Source organism: Hemitrygon akajei, chromosome 19 (assembly GCF_048418815.1).
Source record: "Hemitrygon akajei chromosome 19, sHemAka1.3, whole genome shotgun sequence".
Classification (NCBI taxonomy): Eukaryota; Metazoa; Chordata; class Chondrichthyes; order Myliobatiformes; family Dasyatidae; genus Hemitrygon; species Hemitrygon akajei.
The window spans coordinates 63,140,043-63,159,250 of record NC_133142.1 but is presented as its reverse complement, the minus strand read 5'-3'; the positions used below and the strand labels follow the sequence as shown (position 1 = coordinate 63,159,250).

Below are 19,208 nucleotides of genomic sequence, written 5' to 3'. Positions count from 1 at the left end.
TAGCTCCTCTCTATCACCTCCTTACTTTCCCTGACCAAACGAAGGTATTCGAGCTGCATTTCCAGTTCCCTGACATGGTCCCTAAGGAGCTGCAACCCTATGCACCTGGTGCAGATGTGGCTGTCCAGGAGGCTGGGACTCTCCTGGACTTCCCACATCTGACAGCCAGTACAGAACACTAGCCTCACACATATACTTCCAGTCTCTATTCCACAGAGACAACCTACCTAGCCTCAACCAGATATTGCCGAAGCCCCACTGAACCAAAGCCCTCCTACTCTGTCTCCCTCAACTATAGCGTCTGCTCTATAAAGCTGTCTTCTTTTTAAACTCTTCTCACTGTTCTAACTGGCTGATGTCCACACGCTTGCACAGTCGTGCCTCGATCAAAACGTTGTTTGCCAATGATTTAGATAATGGAATTGATGGCTTTGTGGTAATGTTTGTGGATGATACAAAGATAGATGGAGGGGTAGGTAGTGCTGAGGATGCAATGCGATTGAAGCAGAGCTTGGACAAGTTGGAAGAATGGGCAAAGAAGTGGCAGATGTAAAACAGTGCTAGGAAATGAATGATAATGCATTTTGGTAAAAGGAACAATAGTTCGGACTATTATCTAAAAGGGGAGAAGGCTCAAACATCCAAGGTGCAGAGTGACTTAGGAGTCCTCATGCAAGACTTCCAGAAGGGTGAGTCTGTGGTAAAGAAGGCAAATGCAATGTTGGCATTTATTTCAAGGAGAATAGAATATAAAAGCAAGAAGATAATGCTGAGGCTTTATAAGACACTGTTCAGTCTGCATTTAGAGTATTGTCAACAGTTTTGGGCCCCATATCTCAGAAATGATGTGTTGTCATTGGAGAGAGTCCAGAGCAGGTTCTCGAAGATGATTCCAGGAATGAAGAGGTTAACATATGAGGAGTGTTTGGCAGATTTGGGCCTGTACTCACTGGAATTTAGAAGAATGCAGGGGGATCTCATTGAAACCCACCAAATGTTGAAAGGAATGGATAGGGTGCATGTGGAGAGGATGTTTCCTAAGGTGGAGGTATCTAGAACTAGATGGCACAGCCTCAAAATTGAGGGGCAACCCATTAGAACAGAGGTAAGGAAGAATTTTTTTTAGCCAGAGAGTAGTAAATCTGTGGAATGCTCTGCCATAGACTGTACATATATTTAAGGTGGAAGTTGATCATTTCCTGATCAGTCAGGGTATCCAAGGATATGGCAAGAATGCAATGAATGGGGTTGTGTGGGATCCAGAATCAGCCATGATAGAATGGCAGAGCAGATTCATGGGCTGGATGACTTAATTCTGCTCCTATATCTTGTGTTCTTAACCGTATGGAAATGTCTATTAGTAGAGGGCATATCTTCTAGATGATACAGGGAATATTTGAAGGAATTAGGAAGTAAGATTTTACACTGAGTGGTAGCTGCCTGGAATGCACTGTCAGGGTAAGTGTTCAAGCAAGTACAAGAACAGCCTGGAAAAGGGATTTAGGCAGGCACTTGAACAGGCAGGGAATGGGGAGGTGGAGATTATGTGCAGGTAGATAAGATCAGTTTGGATTGCATTCATGGTCAGTACATATGTTTGTCAAAGGGCTTGTAGCTGTGCTATACCATTCTAATGGACCTTTACATTTGCAGTTTGCACCAATTGCAGTTTGAACCAGCACCTACCACAACAATATTGATGTTTATACCTCTAAATCTGTATCTTTATTATCCACTGCTTTGGCCATGTAATTCGCTACCTTGGTCATTATCTTATGACTTGCCTTTGTGATCTTATCACATAGGCATATGCTGTAAAGCATGAGCAATCTGCCATGTGTATCAGTTTACTATACTCCTGTGAAGTCTAAATTGTTCTTCAAGTAGATTTAAGCAGGCTTTTCGAGCTAGCTTTTTGCCTCAAAACTTATTCTTCGCTGTTTAGTCATGTGAAACCATGTACTGGGTCTTCTGAGGATAGATGAAAAACATACATACAGTGCAATAGCTATTCCTTTTTTCCTCAATATAAATTCTTCTGCCTTTGCCTCTGAGGAAATGAACTATCTTACATTTTACATTGTTCTAGAAGCTCTTAGAGTCTTCCCTATTTCTTACTAGTTTAGTCAAATATTATATCTTTGCCAGTTTTTTGCTAAGCAACCCCAATTTTATTATTGTTAGTCTATTTTTGCAGAATTATAGCTCTCATCTGTTAATCTTTAAATATTAGACTCTTTTGAGATTGTTTTGTGGCTTACTATTGTTGTGGATTTTTCGTATCTGATTTGAAAGCGCGTTCTCCAAGAACAATGGATAGTTTGTCCATCAACAAACCTCATAGTATAATTACCCAATCTGCCTATCATAGCTGATCCCTATATTGCCTATGTTATTGAATTTCATGGTCTCTCTGAAACTGAGTATTAAGACTTCATTTTAACCCAGTCTTTATGTCTATCCTTTTCCAGGTTATGTGCATACTCTAATCTTCTTGTATTTTACACAGGTCAGACAAAAGATGTTATATGCAGCAACTAGGGCGACTGTGAAAAAAGAGTTTGGCGGAGGACACATTAAGGATGAGTTGTTTGGAACAATAAAGGTACAACACCAATGAACACCAATTATCCTTAAAAGCAAGCAGAAACTGATTATTTTAATTGAAATACAGATGTTGAAGTATGTTATGCATATCCCACCATCTGTTTGCTGATAATTTGTTACCTTGGATAGAATTACAAAATTACGCTCGGTTCTCCTGGATTCCAGAGACAGAAAAAATGTATTCCCTGACAATTCAACACCTGAGGTGATGATTCAGGAGTTACGTTAATCAAACAAGTAATCCAGAGGTCTTAACTAACCCAGATATTCAAAACCATACTATTGGCAGCTATTGTTTTTTCAGTTTTTTCTTTACTTTCCCCTTCCCTCTTCTTCTATTCCTCATTCTGACCTATTACCTCTTCTCACTTGCCTATCATCTCCCCGCTGCCCCTCTTCCCTTTTTCACATGGTCCACTCTGCTCACATCAGTCCTTCTCCAGCCCTTTGCCTTTTCCACCTATCCCTTTCCATCTTCTTACTTTATCCCCCCTTCCTCAGACACCTAGCTTCATGTGTCACCTTCTAACTTTTCTTCCTTACCCCTCCACCCCCCTTTTTGTTCTGGTGTCTTCTTCCCTCCTTTCCAGTCCTGATGAAGAGTCCCGGCCCGAAATGTCTACTATTTATTCATTTCCATAGATGCTACCTGGCTTGCTAAGTTCCTCCAACATTTTGTCTGTATTGCCTTGACAGCTATATTTCTTTATCCATTTTATTAAATCATAAAAAATATTAAGGTACAGATGCCCATTCAGCCCATCAAGTTTATACTGATCAAAAAATAGGACCTACTATTTCCTTAGTAATCGGCTTGCACTTTATATACCTGCAAAATATTATTGCAACTTTGGTTTAATTTTATATTACCTTTGCATATATTCTGCTAATTTTCATAATTCCCTATTGACTTTCACTCCTACACATTCTAAACGTCTAGGTTTTCTACAGTATTAAACTTTTCATGATTAAACCTCATTTTGGCCTTTGTACCTTATCTTTCACAAATTCTCCCTCTTTTTTGGTAAGAGCATGTTTATTCCAAGCCCTTTGTATCTCCTTTCTAAATGTTCTCATTACTCTGAGACTAGTTTACCTTCACCTAGCTCTTTCTAGTGCATTTTTGAGGAATCACTTCCCCTAGTTCAGAGCCACTATGAGCACTGTCCTTTCCCATGATCAGGCATCTGTTAGTCTCATGAGACCATGGACCTGCGCATGGAAAGTCTGTGTCCTCTCCAGGGCACAGACCGGGACAAGGTTGTATGGAAGACTGGCAGTTGCCCATGCAGCGAGTCTCCCCCTCCATGACAGCAATGTTGTCCAAGAGAAGGGCAAGGGCTGATGCAGCTTGGCACCAGTGTTGTCGCAGCAGTTGCCAGAACAAGGTTGAAGGCAATGACAGACTGCCTTAGGGACTCCAGCTCCGGATTTGTCCTCGGGGTTTACTCCCGAAGCCTTTCCCATGAGTGGGTATGGCCGCAAGGCAGTGGAGATTTGAAATCAGAGTTTTCCTTCCCTTGGATAGAAACATAGAAAACCTACAGTACAGTACAGGCCCTTCGGCCCATAAAGTTGTGCCAAACATGTCCCTACTTAGAAATTACTAGTCTTACCTATAGACCTCTATTTTTCTAAGCTCCATGTACCTATCTAAAAGTCTCTTTAAAAACTCGATCGTATCAGTCTCCACCACCGTTGCCGGCAGTCCATTCCATGCACTCACCACTCTCTGAGTGAAAAACTTAACTCTGACATCTCCTCTGTACTGTACCTACTCCCCAGCACCTTAAACCTGTGTCCTCTTGTGGCAAATATTTCAGCCTTGGGAAGAAGCCTCTGACTATCCACACGATCAATGCCTTTCATCATCTTATACACCTCTATCAGGTCATCTTTCATCCTCCATCACTCCAAGGAGAAAAGGCCGAGTTCACTCAACTATTCTCATAAGGCATGCTCCCCAATCCAGGCAACATCCTTGTAAATCTCTTCTGCACCCTTTTTATGGGTGGACTGCCTTCCCAGACTGATGAGCTCCATCTACCCGAAGTACTGGTTTTAAGGTGCCAGGATCCACCTTCGCCCCTTCTCCTGTCAGTAGAAACAGTTCTGCCTGGCTGAGAGGCTAAGCCACACGAGAAGGCCAGGAGTTGGACTTGGTTGTCAGAGGCTATTTGAGGTGCATGCCATGAGGAGCACTTTTATTTTTTTTGTAATTTATTTTTTATTGAAGTTCATCATCAGACAAACATTTCCATAAGATACTGTACATATATATCATATATTCATATTTGCCACAAATCTCCACATAATATTTATCTGAGGTATACCCTTATAGAAAAGAGAGGAAAGAAAGAACAAGCAAAAGGAGAAAACTATCTACAAGTAAGGAGTGATCTTTTTTTTATATAACATATTCATTGATTTGTGAGAATAAAATCAGGTCTATGAGGTGTTATGTAGTTAAGCGATTTTTCCCAGTATGAATCAAATTGTTCCAACTTATGATTAACAGATGCTGCTGTCTTCTCCATTTTGTAAATGTCCATTGTAATTTCCATCCATGAGGTAGTGGGAGCTTGTCCCCACTACCACTCCTCGGCTTGACAATCTTGGAGCTGTCCTTTCTCATACCTGTGCAAAAAATCACTGAATTAAGATCAGCACCATGCAGGTACACTTTTCACCTTCCCAACTTTAATCCCGAAACCTAATCATAATTTCCCCCTCCCCTTATAGGAATTGCTATATAATGATTAAAGCGTCCATCCTGGAATCAATATCCTACATGCCTTTTATATTGACAATCTCAGTTATTATTGGAGTTATTAAAATAACTTAATGCTTTTCCCACAGTCAAAAACTTGCTGGAGATTTGACCGTCCTTCTCCCTTGGATGGTAGGAGGTCTATAGTACACTCCCAAAATTGTGATCTTCCTTTTATTTTGGTCTTTGGATCAACCCACATGGCCTCATCTATTCATCCTTCTAACATATCATCCCTTCTAGTTTGTTTCTGTAGGCCTTTAATAGTACTCTTATGTTAACTATAAAAATTTGCTCATTTCTCTGGTGACTGCGTTTTTAAATATAACATTTCCAGAGTTTCATGTATACCTGCAAATTCTCATGCAATTGACTAGATGGTATTGCTGTTTCTCTGAGCAGAGATAATTCCACCAGCATTGTTGCTTGCTCTTGTATGAAACTGGTGTTTGAAACTTACTCTTGTATGAAACTGCACACACATTCAACCTGCTGTCATATGAGTTATGGCACCTTTGATTTTAGCAAACCCAAAATTAAAAGTTCAAAAAGTTGAAAATAAACTTATTATCAAAATACATTGAGATTCATTTTCTTACAAACATTTACTGGAATAAAATAAGAAATAAAATAAAATTCACAAAAAAAATATTGAGAACATGAATTGTAAAAAATCCTTGAAAGTTAGTCTGTAGGTTGTAGAAGCAGTTCAGAGTAGTGATGATTGAAGTTATCCACACTGGCTCAGGAGCTTGATAGTTGGAGCCCAGGATACTTGGAGACTACTGATAAAAATAAGGCAAAGTCAGCATGGTTTCTGTAAAGAGAAATCTTGCCTGACAAATCTGTTAGAGTTCTTCGAGAACGTAACAAGCAGGGTGGACAAAGGAGAGAGGCAGTGGATGTCATTTACTTGGATTTTTAAAAGAAGTTTGATAAGGTGCCACATATGAGGCTGCTTAACAAGATAGAATCCTGTGGAAGGATGCTGGCATGGATAGAGGAACAGCTGAGAGGGAGGAGGCTGCGAGTGGGAATAAAGGGGCCTTTTCTGGTTGGCTGCCAGTGACTAGTGGTGTCCCTCATGGGTCAGTATTGGAACCGCTACTTCTCACATTGTTTGTCAGTGATTTAGGTAATTGAATTGATGGCTTTGTAGTAAAGTTTGCGGATGATACAAAGATAGATGGAGGGGTAGGTAGTGCTGAGGAAGCAATGCAAATGCAACAGGACTTAGACAAATTGGAAGAATGGGCAAAAAAGTAGCAAATGGAATACAGTGTCGGGAAATGTATGATAATGCATTTTGGTAAAAGGAGCAATAGACTATTATCTAAATGGGGAAAAGGTTCAAACCTCAGAGGTGCAGAGGGATTTAGGAATCATTGTGCAAGACTCCCAGAAGGTTAATTTACAGGTTGAGTCTGTGGTAAAGAAGGCAAATGCAACATTGGCATTTATTTCAAGGGAATAAAATATAAAAGCAAGGAGATGATGCTGACACTTTATAAGACACTAGTCAGGCCATACTTGGAGTATTGCCAACAGATTTTAGCCCCTTAAAAGAATGTGTTGTCATTGGAAAGAGGCCAGAAGAGGTTCATGAGGATGATTCTGGGAACGAAGGGGTTAAACATGTGGCACATTTGGCAGCTTTGGGCTGGTACTCAATGGAATTAGGGTAAAGAACTAGATGGCACATCCTCAAAATTGAGGGGCAACCTTTTAGAACAGCGGTAAAGTGGAATTTTTTAACCAGTGAGTGGTGAATCTGTGGTGAATCCTGCCACAGACTGCGATGGAGGCCAAGTCCATGGGTAAGTTTAAAGCGGAAGTTGGTGTCCTGGTTGGTCAGGGCATCATGGGATATAGCAAGAAGGCTGGTGTATCGGGTTCAGTGGGATGTGGGATCAGCAATGATGAAGTGGCAGAGGAAACTCGATGGACTGAATGGCCTGCTTCTGCTCCTATGTCTTATGGGTGTAGGATAATAACCGTTCCTGAACCTGCTGGTGTGGTACCTCGTGCCTGATGGTAATAACAAGAAGATGGCATGGTCTAGGTTGTGAGGTATTTGATGATGGATGCTGCTTTCTTGTAGCAATGCTCTATGTAAATGTATTCAATGCTGCTGTTGAACACCATGATATGTTTCTCTCAATAGGAGGACATTTGTTTAGGTGGTTACCAGAAACACGTCCAGTCCCGCTTGGGACCAGCACCACTTACTGCAGCTGAGGAGGAACTAAAGCAGATTAAGATTAATGAGGTAATAAAAGCATCAATACTGTATCACAATCCATTCTCTTAATTGATGGTATTTTTCCACTTTGTGCTCATTGTAAAAGAATGTCAATTTACGTATTTTGAATAGATTTTGACCAAGTTATGGATGTCTGCCTAAGTGAACTCTGACAAGAAACTGATCTTGATTTGATTTACAGATTGTGGCACTGCCATTTTTTTATATCTTAAAGACAGATGTATTATCTCTTTTTTAATTCTTGGAATAGTCACAATCCTATCTTTTATATTTTGTCTAATTGAAAATTGAAGCAGCATAGAAGCAGGAGTTGACTATTTTACTCCATGTGTCTGATCAGTCATTCAGTAAGAACAAAGGTGATCTTTCTCCCACAGAACTAATTTCCTCAACTGACTCCCTAACCCCTTAATATTTAAGAATCCATTTCTTCCTGGAAGATCACAAATACTCCCCCACATCTCTGTTGGATAGATGTGGAAATTTCTTACTATCTCAGTTGTGAATTGCTAACATTCAGCAAGAACCAAACAATATCTTGTACCAAGATTGTACACTTGCAGCTATGATTCCTCCCAGGTGACAAATTAACAGGCCACCATCATGAGGGAGAATGAGAGATAGAGGTAATGACCACTTGGATTCAAATAATGCATTCTACAGAGAAAATTTCTGCGTCAATTCATACTGAATGAAAGTGAATGGGTACAGAGCTCTATTATTACCAAGAATGGTGCTTAATAATATAGAAGAGATGATCCTCTGGCACCTAAAACTATCACTGAAAAAAATGCCAGACATTTAGTTGAATAGACAGCTTCTAAATGAAATATTACTTTATACACTCCTCAGTTTTACAGTTAGTGCAGATTGTTGTACTAGTGTTAAATATTTAATTGCCATCCAATTCGATAATACATTTCATAACACCACATTGAGGATATTTAGATCTCAAAATCACCAGAGTTTTCCATGAGGTGAAAAGCCTTCTTTTAACTCAATTTTTGCTGCACTGGGTTGACATTATTATCTCTTTCAGGGTAAGATGATTCAGGTAAGTAGTTTAAATTTCTCCCATTGTTTGCCTTGCATTGTGTCCTTTTGGGGTGAACTTGAAAAAGCTCTGAATTTCACATATTAAAGTGCCAGGGTTCAATACAATACAACATTTTACTGGGTGTGAGAAAGGACCGTTGTAGGAGTGGTAAGTTGTCTCCTAAGCTGCCATATGTAGTCACCACAAATGATACGTAAGGTAAAAATCAAGAAAGTGCATTTGCAAATGTAGCTGTTGACTACAGCAGTCACTTTCATTGGCAGAGCAGTCATTAAATTTTCCACAGTCAAATGGCAGGTGTTCAGGTTTTTGCTGTCCAGCAACATAATTTGCTCCAAAGCTATCCTGCTAAGTAGTAGCCTTAATAATTTTTTTAAACACACTTAAAACAATAACCAACATCCTTTGGTGCTGTGTTGCATGAAGAAAATGCAGTGACTTTTGAAATGAAAATTTGAAGCATGCTTAATTCCCTGTGTGTCAGTCAGAAACTTATTTGACTATAGGTCAGCCCACATATGATGGTTATTTCATTTTGAAATGACTGCCATTTATAATAGCTTTAAATTTGGTTGAATCATTATCCAGTACAATTTGTACATCCTGCTAAGATTGTGTATAACTGATAGCACTTGAATTCTCTAGTTTGTACCTACCCGAATTTTAGTGCAAAATCATGCAAGACTAGCCATAGAAGTTTCATCTACAGTATAATATTTCTAACAGGCGTAAAATGTTGACTCTTTGCTAATGATTCCAGCAACATAAATATTCATGTGAGTTTGATATCCCTGTCTCCTTAAAGCCAAATTAAAACAGCATTCAGGTTCTTGTGCACCTCATGGAACCCAAATTTGCATTATAAAATCGCATGTGGCCTAAATCGGACAGTTGCAGTCATTTGGAATACACAACACAGAAGGAAGTCATGAAGCCCATCATATTGCAACTAGCTCACTACAGACCAACTCTCCGGTTCTTTCCCACCAAATACTTATCCAATTGCTTCTTACAAGCCACAGTAGAACTTGTATGCACTATATGTGTAAGTAACACATTCCAAATAACAGCCAAGCACTGGATAAAAGTATTTTTTCATATGTCAATCTTAATTCTCTTTTATTTCATTTCTGAACTTTTACCCTCAACCCTTTAACAGCCTTCTCCATCCAGCTGTTTCAATTTTATATATACTTCTATAAAATCTCCTCTCCCTTTTCTCTTCTCTAAAGTTAACAAACAGCCCCAAGCCTCACCATTTCATAAGCTGGGTGTTGAATTAGGACCCAACTGCGGGACACAGACACTGGAGTCCCGGAAACAAGACGAAACAGAACCCAAGGACGGGACAGGATACAGTCTAGGCAGGGGAAGCAGGACCAGGACGAGGAACTGGAAACAAGGAGCCTGGGGTGGACTCCGAGCCCAAGACTGGACAAGGACCCAGAACCTGGGTCTTGCCTCGGGCTCAGACCCCCAAAGCCAGTTGAGGACGTGATGAGGCATGGCTAGGGACTTGGGGTCTTGAGGCTTGGGTCGAGGCTTGGGGCTGGAGGCTGCAGGCTTGGGTCGAGGCTTGAGGCTGCAGGCTTGGGTCGAGGCTGGAGGCTGCAGGCTTGGGTCGAGGCTTGGGGCTGGAGGCTGCAGGCTTGGGTCAAGGCTGGAGGCTGCAGGCTTGGGTCGAGGCTGGAGGCTGCAGGCTTGGGTCGAGGCTGGAGGCTGCAGGCTTGGGTCGAGGCTTGAGGCTGCAGGCTTGGGTCGAGGCTGGAGGCTGCAGGCTTGGGTCGAGGCTTGAGGCTGGCACTAGGGGCAGACCAGGAATGTACATCAACATGGAGCCGGGACTTATCCTCTGACAAGCTGGGACTCATCTATAACTCCACACCAAGGTGAGGCAGGGCCATCCGTCAGGTAACAGCAGAACGGCCTGACCTACCCGACGGAGGCAAAGACAAGACAAGACAGATTCCCCCCACAGGGCAACAGCAGAACGGCCTGACTTACCCCACGGGGGTGAGGACAGGAAGAGTCAAACACCAAGGATCGACAGACAGTTCCACCTCTGCATCGGGGTAGCTCCGAGTAGCCATTACGGCCGGCAGCCATGGCTGGCTACGGAAGCAACCGGATCCCTACCTAGCTTGGAGTGGCTGATGGCCACCCAGCTGGCCCGGGAAACAGCTGAATCCATACCGCAATGACCGCTCCGACTACTACCAGCAAGTCTCCCTCCCAGAAGCCATGGTTCTCCAACACAGCCCCAAGTGCAGAACCAAAGTGACCTGGCAATATGTGTTATAAAGGTTTTATTCTCATTTCTAATAATAAAGTTCAGAATTCTGTCTGCCTTATATTAACTGCTTTCTCAGCTAGTCCTGTCACTATGATCATACATCTCTTACAGAGAAGGATTTTTTTTTAGAGTAGCAGCATAGCATAGTGGTTAGCATTAACGCTATTACAGCAGCAGCAGCCATTGTCTGCAAGAAGTTGGTATGTTCTCCCTGTGACTGCATGGGTTTCCTCCCACATTCCACAGAAGTGCAGGTTAGTAGGTTAATTGGTCATATGTGTATAATTAGGCAGCACAGGCTAGTTGGACGAGAAGGACCTGATGTCACCTGGTATCTCTAAGATAAAATAAATAAAAAGAAGTGTCCTTTATATTGCTTCTTCCACATTCTTTGTACAAAATTAATGTACATTTCCTGCATTATAATTCTTCTGCCATGCATCTGCTCATTTCAGCAGCCTGCTTGCATCCTGCTGCAAGCTAGTACCATCCCCTTTTATAGTGAAGCTGGTTACTGCAAGATTGTAAAACTACTCACCTGATCAACACAGAACAGTGGCTAATTGTCCAAAACACACAAATCAGAGACAATTTTGAGATGTTGGACATAAATTCAATAAGTTTCATTTGTGTGTGTGTGTGTGTGTGTGTATATATGTGTGTGCATGTCTGAGTTTTTCTCCCTATTTCTCATGTTAAAATTTATTTTGCACTCTGTAGTTGTCCTGACTGCATTGTGGTGAAATATGCTTCTGTCAGTTGCCAAACCTTTTTAATATTAATTAGAAAAATACAAAGAATGTTTTGCTATCAAAAATAAGGTTGACCTCCATGGCTTGTGTTATGTTATGTCAATTTAAAAACAAAACTGAACTACTGAGATGATCCTGCTTTTTGCATCATCCATCAAAAATATGGTTGCAATATCCTTATTTTATAGGTTTTCTAAATAGATATAAAATGTGGACTGTATAAGCCTGTCCCTGAATTGATATGCAGTATTTAAATTCAAAATTGTTGCAGTATTTTATTCCAGAAGTACATTACTCCTTTGCTGAGAAGGGATCTCTTGCTGTACCTCACATACGAGATACATTACTCCTTTCCCAAGGAGGGATCTCATGCTGTACCTCACACACGAGGTACATTACTTCTTTGCTGAGGTGGGATCTCATGCTGTAACCTCCCACATGATAATCCAACAACCTGTGTGAATGTAGGTACTGAATTGCCCTAGGTATACTGGTGTAGTAGTAAGTGGATGTTTAACTGGTATGTTTGCCTCTGCACTATATATACTATTAGCAAGAACTAAACCTTCAATTTTAAATTGAACAATGACCATAAGAATTCTTATTATGTTAATTTCTTCATTTTCATTTTTACTTTCACGCCCTCTGGATTGGTGTGAATTGGATTTAATATCTAATCTTTGTCATGATTTTTTGTGTGGTATTAAGAATAAATAAGAGTTGTAAATTTATGGGGGAAAGTTATGTGTATTCTGAGGCCAGGTTTCATAATGGCACTTGCAGCTTTTGGCATCACAAAATGACAACTGTATTAATTTTGGGAGCAAACGCGAGGAAATCTGCAGATGCTGGAAATTCAAACAACAACACACACAAAATGCTGGTGGAACACAGCAGGCCAGGCAGCATCCATAGGGAGAAGCACTGTCGACATTTCGGGCCAAGACCCTTCATCAGATCCTGACAAAGGGTCTCGGCCCGAAACGTCGACAGCGCTTCTCCCTTTAGATGCTGCCTGGCCTGCTGTGTTCCACCAACATTTTGTGTGTGTTGTTGTATTAATTTTGGATTGGATTATATTTTAAAAGTAAGCATATGCTGATTTTCCTCCAGAGAAAAGAGCACATGTGAGTAGATTTGATGAACAATATCTACCAATCACCTGGTTTTAAAAAGCTGAATAAAGTGAGAAAATGTTTTTCCTTTATACAAAATTACTTTATTAGCATAAAATGCAGTGTCCAGAAAATTGTTTTACAAAAATATACTTGTGAGAATTTTAACAGTTCAGTTTTGCACTTCTGCACATCTTCCCACTGATCCTGAGCTTCCTTTCATGATTTTTCAAGTTGTTTTCCATGGCAGTTAAATAACTATCTTTCCATTTTCTCTGAATGTTTCTGTGAGATTCAAGTTGTCAGGATGTTGCATGTTTTGAATGTAATTTTGAAAATTGGCCTTTTGGGCAATGTGTATGTATTTCAGTATATCGGAGTGGAGTGTTTAAAGGTGTACACAAATTTACAATAGAATGTTTATCAGAATGGCACAAGTTGTCACTTTGACCTTCACATTTATTATGATGTGTACCATCATGTGTAATGTTGATAAATGTGTATTGTATTCACCTTCAGCCTGGCCACATCTCCAAATGTCTCCACACAATAAAATACATAAAATTAAAGTAATTTTTACCATTTTGTTTTTTCTTTTCCTTTCTTAAACATAGTACATTGAAATGAAATGATTACATTAATAGGGACACATTTGATTGCAGCGTTCAGTCTACCACAGGATGTCACTATCATATGATTCCAAATTATTCAAAGTTTAAAGTACATTTATTATCAAAGTTTGTATAAGTTCATCTCCTTACAGACAGCCACAAAACCCAAGAGATCACATGCCTTGATTTGGTACATATACACCACACTGCAACTGTCCTACACCTTCCAGACTTCAGTTCACAAGGCAAAAACGCCAGGTCATACAGCTGGTTCAAAAGCTCAACTCCAAAAGGAAAGTTGCAGGCTATTGATTGCTTTGGATCATTTTCAAGATAAAGTGTGATTAATAAAGTAGTTAAGTAGGTTTTGCTGCCAGCAAATCATTGCTGTGCTTCACCGGTGCCATCTTAAACCAGAACTGGAATATAATTTCAATGAAATATATTTGATTAAAAGTGTTTATCTTTTGTTCTCATTCAGAGTACATGGAGTTTTAGAATTTCACCTGATATTTACTCTAAATACTGTTACAATCAAGCTAGTGCAGTTTTAGTTACATATTTTGGCTTTAAATGTACTTGTCTATAAGTAGATATTTGATCATATCCTGTAAAAGTTACATTAAAACAGCCAGAACATTATCTGCGAAATGGAAATGAATTTCAACCATTTGCAGTTAATTTTTGTTGTCTATATAATTAACCTCTAAACTGCATAAGAAGTTCATGGAGTTTGTCAGCTTGCCTAATCATGCTGAAACAAAGTTCACCTATGAGAGCGGTCAGTTAAGTTTCATCAGGATATAAATTTTGAATAATTTCTTTTCTTCAGTATTCACGAAGGCGGAGGGTATTGAATTGTGTAAGGTAAGGGAAACAAGTAGGGTAGTTATGGAAACTATGATGATTAAAGAAGAGGAAGTACTGGCGCATTTAAAGAATATAAAAGTGGATAAGTGTCCAGGTCCTGACAGGATATTCCCTAGGAATCCTGTGTAGAAATAGCAGGGTCTCTGACAGAAATATTTCAAATGTCATTAGAAACGGGGATGGCATATTGCTCATGTGGTTCCATTGTTTAAAAAGAGTTCTAAGAGTAAACCTAGCAATTATCGGGCTGTAAATTTGACGTCAGTGGTGGGTAAATTAATGGAAAGTATTCTTAGAGATGGTATATATAATTATCTGGATAGACAGGGTAATGAAGAAGGTTGAGGGGGGACTTGATAGAGGTATTTAAAATGATGAGGGGGATAGATAGAGTTGATGTGGATAGGCTTTTTCCATTAAGAGTAGGGGAGATTCAAACAAGAGGACATGAGTTGAGAGTTAAGGGGCAAAAGTTTAGGGGTAACACGAGGGGGAACTTCTATACTCAGTGAGTGGTAGCTGTATGGAACGAGCTTCCAGTAGAAGTGGTAGAGGCAGGTTTGATATTGTCACTTACAAAAAAATTGGATAGGTATATGGACAGGAATGAAATGGAGGGTTATGGGCTGAGTGCAGGTCGGTGGGACTAGGTGAGAGTAAGCGTTCAGCACGGACTAGAAAGGCCGAGTTGGCCTGTTTTCGTGCTGTAATTGTTATATGGTTATAAATATATGTAATCTGATTCAAAACATCTTTCAGCTTCAGAAGTGATGTTCAAGGTCATATTTGATCTTGTTTCAACTTGATTTTGGTTCAGATTCACTTCATACTGCTAGCAAAAGCAGCTGATAAGGCATCATTATTGCCACTTCATCGGTGGACAGTTGATGCAACTAAAACAACAATGAGATTTTCAGTATCTGATTATTACAGACCTTTACTATCATGTTTTCACTTTCTGCTGCATTTCCTGCCTCTTCCACATGCTTTCAGAAGCCTAGCGGCACAATGGTAGGCCTTCAGTTCTTTGTCTTCATTTCTGTATCTGTTTGTTGTCTCCAGTTTCATTGAAGAGATCTTAAGCTCTGTTGATAATTAAAGCAAACTGAATTGCTTACTGATGAATATAACACTATTCACTGATCAGTTCAGCACTAAGGTGAAGATTTAAAATTTTTTTTTACTTTAAAAATAATCTGATTTTATCATTTTGCATCTTATGGTAATTTAGATAAAAACATATTTCCTGTTCAATTACCTTTACATTTCCCATGATAAAGTTAAATTTATAAGATGGTATTTGATTAATTGAATTATGTAGAACATGTTAGTTTTTAAATGAAGAGGCAAAAGTAGCAAGTAACTGGAGCAGAAAAAGTGAAAGTAGGATTAGGCATTGTTTTCCTACTCAACACAGGCTGAGCTGTCTCCAGCCCTGAGTTCTTATTTATAGTTGAACCAGATCATTTATGCAAACTTTATTGTGAACTCTAAAGAATGTAGATCCAACCTATTTAGCCTGTCTTGATGAGACAATTGTCTCATTCCAGGGGTTAGTCTTTTGCAATCCAAATCACATCTGGTACACTCTGGTACACATTTCATTTCAACTTCTGAAAGTTTTTATAAATTCCCTCTCATGCCCAAATGTGACTATTCAAATATTTAGATTATTTTCCTTAAACTCTACTGAATGCTTTCTGTATTCCAGCTGGTACTAAACATCATGGAAAAATTGATCTGTCCCCACAAATATCAGTCAGTTCTAAATCAGATAATACAGTGCATTTCTGAACAAATTGCACCAGATATATTCAGTGGGAATAGCTTTTTCACAACTCCTGGTGAGAAATCTCTACTTTCAATTGAAGCTCATTACTTTTAAAGTAGTGCCCTCTATCTATGTGCAGAGATAACCTTCATCCTTCATTTATTTGCCTCACCAGTAAAATGCAGTTTAGTATCCCATTTTAACTCAGTTCTTAGTCAAATCTTAACCTTCAAAAAAAATTCTAGATTTTGCAGAACATCCACTCTATTTCACTGTAGCAGTATACAAGTGCACTTTCCTTTCATAAAACATTGAAACAAACTTTGTGAATTATTTTGAAGTGTCGTCATACTTATAATTTAGAAACTAATCATACTGTAAACAGCAATATGTTTATATCCGTATAATCTTTTTCAGCGCTGGTCTTCAAACAAGTTCCATTTTTTAAAATGTGATTTGAATTTAATATCATGCCCTAAAAGATGACATTCAGGACATTATAAGGATCCCTCAGTATTCCACTAGTCAACCTAGATTTTGTGTTCATGTCTCTGGGGCACAACTTGATTCACAACCTTCTGACAAGAATGTATTCTCACAGTAAACCATGTTTTTTTTTAGTTTCTTCCTATGACTAAAGTGTCACTGACTTGTGTAACTATGACATGAGTTGGTTGCCAATTCTCAATCTGGTTGTCCAATGAATTGGTTATTGTGGTTGTATTAATGTAATGTATATGTTCTGTTTGGCACTTGTAATACAAAACAACATATAAGATTATTAAGGGATTGGACAAGATAGAGGCTGGAAATATGTTCCAGATGCTGGGAGAGTCCAGTACCAGAGGGCATGGTTTGAGAATAAGGGGTAGGTCATTTAGGACAGAGTTAAGGAAAAACTTCTTCTCCCAGAGAGTTGTGGGGGTCTGGAATGCACTGCCTCGGAAGGCAGTGGAGGCCAATTCTCTGGATGCTTTCAAGAAGGAGCTAGATAGGTATCTTATGGATAGGGGAATCAAGGGATATGGGGACAAGGCAGGAACTAGGTATTGATGGTAGATGATCCGCCATGATCTCAGAATGGCGGTGCAGGCTCGAAGAGCCGAATGGTCTACTTCTGCACCTATTGTCTATTGTCTAAAACAAAAGTTATTTATTAGAACAGTAAGTACCAGTTTTAGAATTAGATCAGTAAATTTATAAGCTTTCTAAATCAGTAATATAGATGTGCTCATTTTTCTGGCAACAAATTAGGATCTATTGTTGTAGTTATTGACAACAGACCCTTCTATTTTTATATTGAGTGTTTCGGTTAACAAATTTATGTAAGATTTTTTTATATATGTGGCCAATAAAAGGCAGTTTGTATAATTGAGAGTCATGCAATCATCATGTTACACAGTGCAGAAACAAGCCCTTTGGTACCACTGTTATATCCTGACCAAGACATCCATCTATACTAATTTTGTTAACCCCAGTTGTACCAAATATTTTAACCATAATTTTTGATGGTCCTTAAAAGATTGTGTGGATCTTAGCTGAACAATTTAGTTACCATTCTTGAAGCTTTCTACAAATAAATATATAGAAAGCAACAGCTGTCAGGTGTGCAATGAGCATGTTTGCATTCAATATTATTTATTTTGCAAAAAGTTGAACTTCCTCTTTCAATATTTGTTTCCATCCTGCCTTTAAAGCATTCATTTACACATATTTATTTCATTTGTTACTTCCTTTCCAGTATTTTACATAAATAGATATTCACACATACACATGTGCACTCTGTCCCACACTCACACACTCTCTCTCTCTCTCTCGCTCTATTTAAGATGGTTTTACTTATCCTGTAGTCAGTATATTTTCGTTATATCTTCACAGTCTTACTCAACTCATCAATACAGTAATGGTAGTATTTGCAAGATATAAAGGCATTACTGAATATTGACATAAGCCCACACGAGGAAATCTGCAGATGCTGGAAATTCAAACAACAACACACACAAAATGCTGGTAGAACACAGCAGGCCAGGCAGCATCTATAGGGAGAAGCGCTGTCGACGTTTCGGACCGAGACCCTTTATCAGGACAATCTAAAATGTGCACCAACAATAATTACACAATAGAAATAGATTCTTCTCAACTTAATCTGTCAATCTTTCTTGATTTGTAGCTTCATCTATATATATCCCTGCAATATTTGATTCAATTGTTTTTATGTACTCTGCACCTCCAGTTTGTGGCCTAAGGTAGAAGGAGTCAATTTTAGAAAACTTAGCACATTTATTTTTCAACATAGTCCCCTCCTACATTTACACACTTAGTCCAGCAGTCATGGAGTTTACAGATCTTGGACCTCCAGAAAGTGTCCACAGCCGGGGTGATTGATAAGATCGTGGCCTAAAGTAGAAGGCGATGAGTTATACAGCTCTCGTTACATGCACATGCAGTTCAGTTCTTTGAGTGATTATGCAGAAAGTTTGCAGTTAATAACTCATCTCATTCTACCTTAGGCCACCCCTGATGAGTTATTAATTTCAAACTTTTGTCACTTATCCACCACTGCTCTCTGGCATCTCCCATCCAGCCACTGTTGAATCCATTTTACTACTTCAATATTAATACCTAACAATTGAACCTTCCTAACTAACCTTCCGTGTGAAACCTTGTCAAAGGCCTTACTGAAGTCCATATAGACAATATCCACTGCCTTACCCTCATCAACTTTCCTAGTAACCTCTTCAAAAAATTCAGTAAGATTTGTCAAACATGACCTTCCACGCACAAATCCATGTTGACTGTTCCTAATCAGACCCTGTCTGTCCAGTTGATTATATATACCATCTCTAAGATTACTTTACATTAATTTACCCACCACTGACATCAATGTGCGAGGTTTTCTAAAATTGACTCCTCCTACCTTAGGCCACGAACTTATCAATCACCCCTTGTAAAGTTCTTTATCAGCTTGACAAGATCATTTCTTTAAAGTTATGTGTACATGGCTTTCTTTTTAAAATTTGACTGCTGAATGCTCTACTACAAACTTTACCTGTTTTTTGAGGAAGATAAATTTAACAATGTGGTACTTTACATATGGTA

At 39.2% G+C, this 19,208-nt stretch overlaps 1 protein-coding gene across 3 annotated transcripts in view; it reads left to right on the top strand.

The window, feature by feature from the left end:
- The window catches only part of twf2 (twinfilin-2), a 162,675-nt gene that overhangs the window by 116,285 nt on the left and 27,182 nt on the right, over positions 1–19,208 (top strand). Inside the window, exons 4-6 of one of the 3 annotated variants that reach the window (XM_073072644.1) lie at positions 2,510–2,605; positions 7,542–7,646; positions 15,332–15,349. In XM_073072644.1, the coding sequence (XP_072928745.1) occupies positions 2,510–2,605; positions 7,542–7,646; positions 15,332–15,349 (219 nt within the window). Of the gene's footprint in view, positions 1–2,509; positions 2,606–7,541; positions 7,647–8,679; positions 8,695–15,331; positions 15,350–19,208 lie in introns of all 3 variants that reach the window. The other 2 variants (XM_073072645.1, XM_073072647.1) reach the window with 2 other exon arrangements.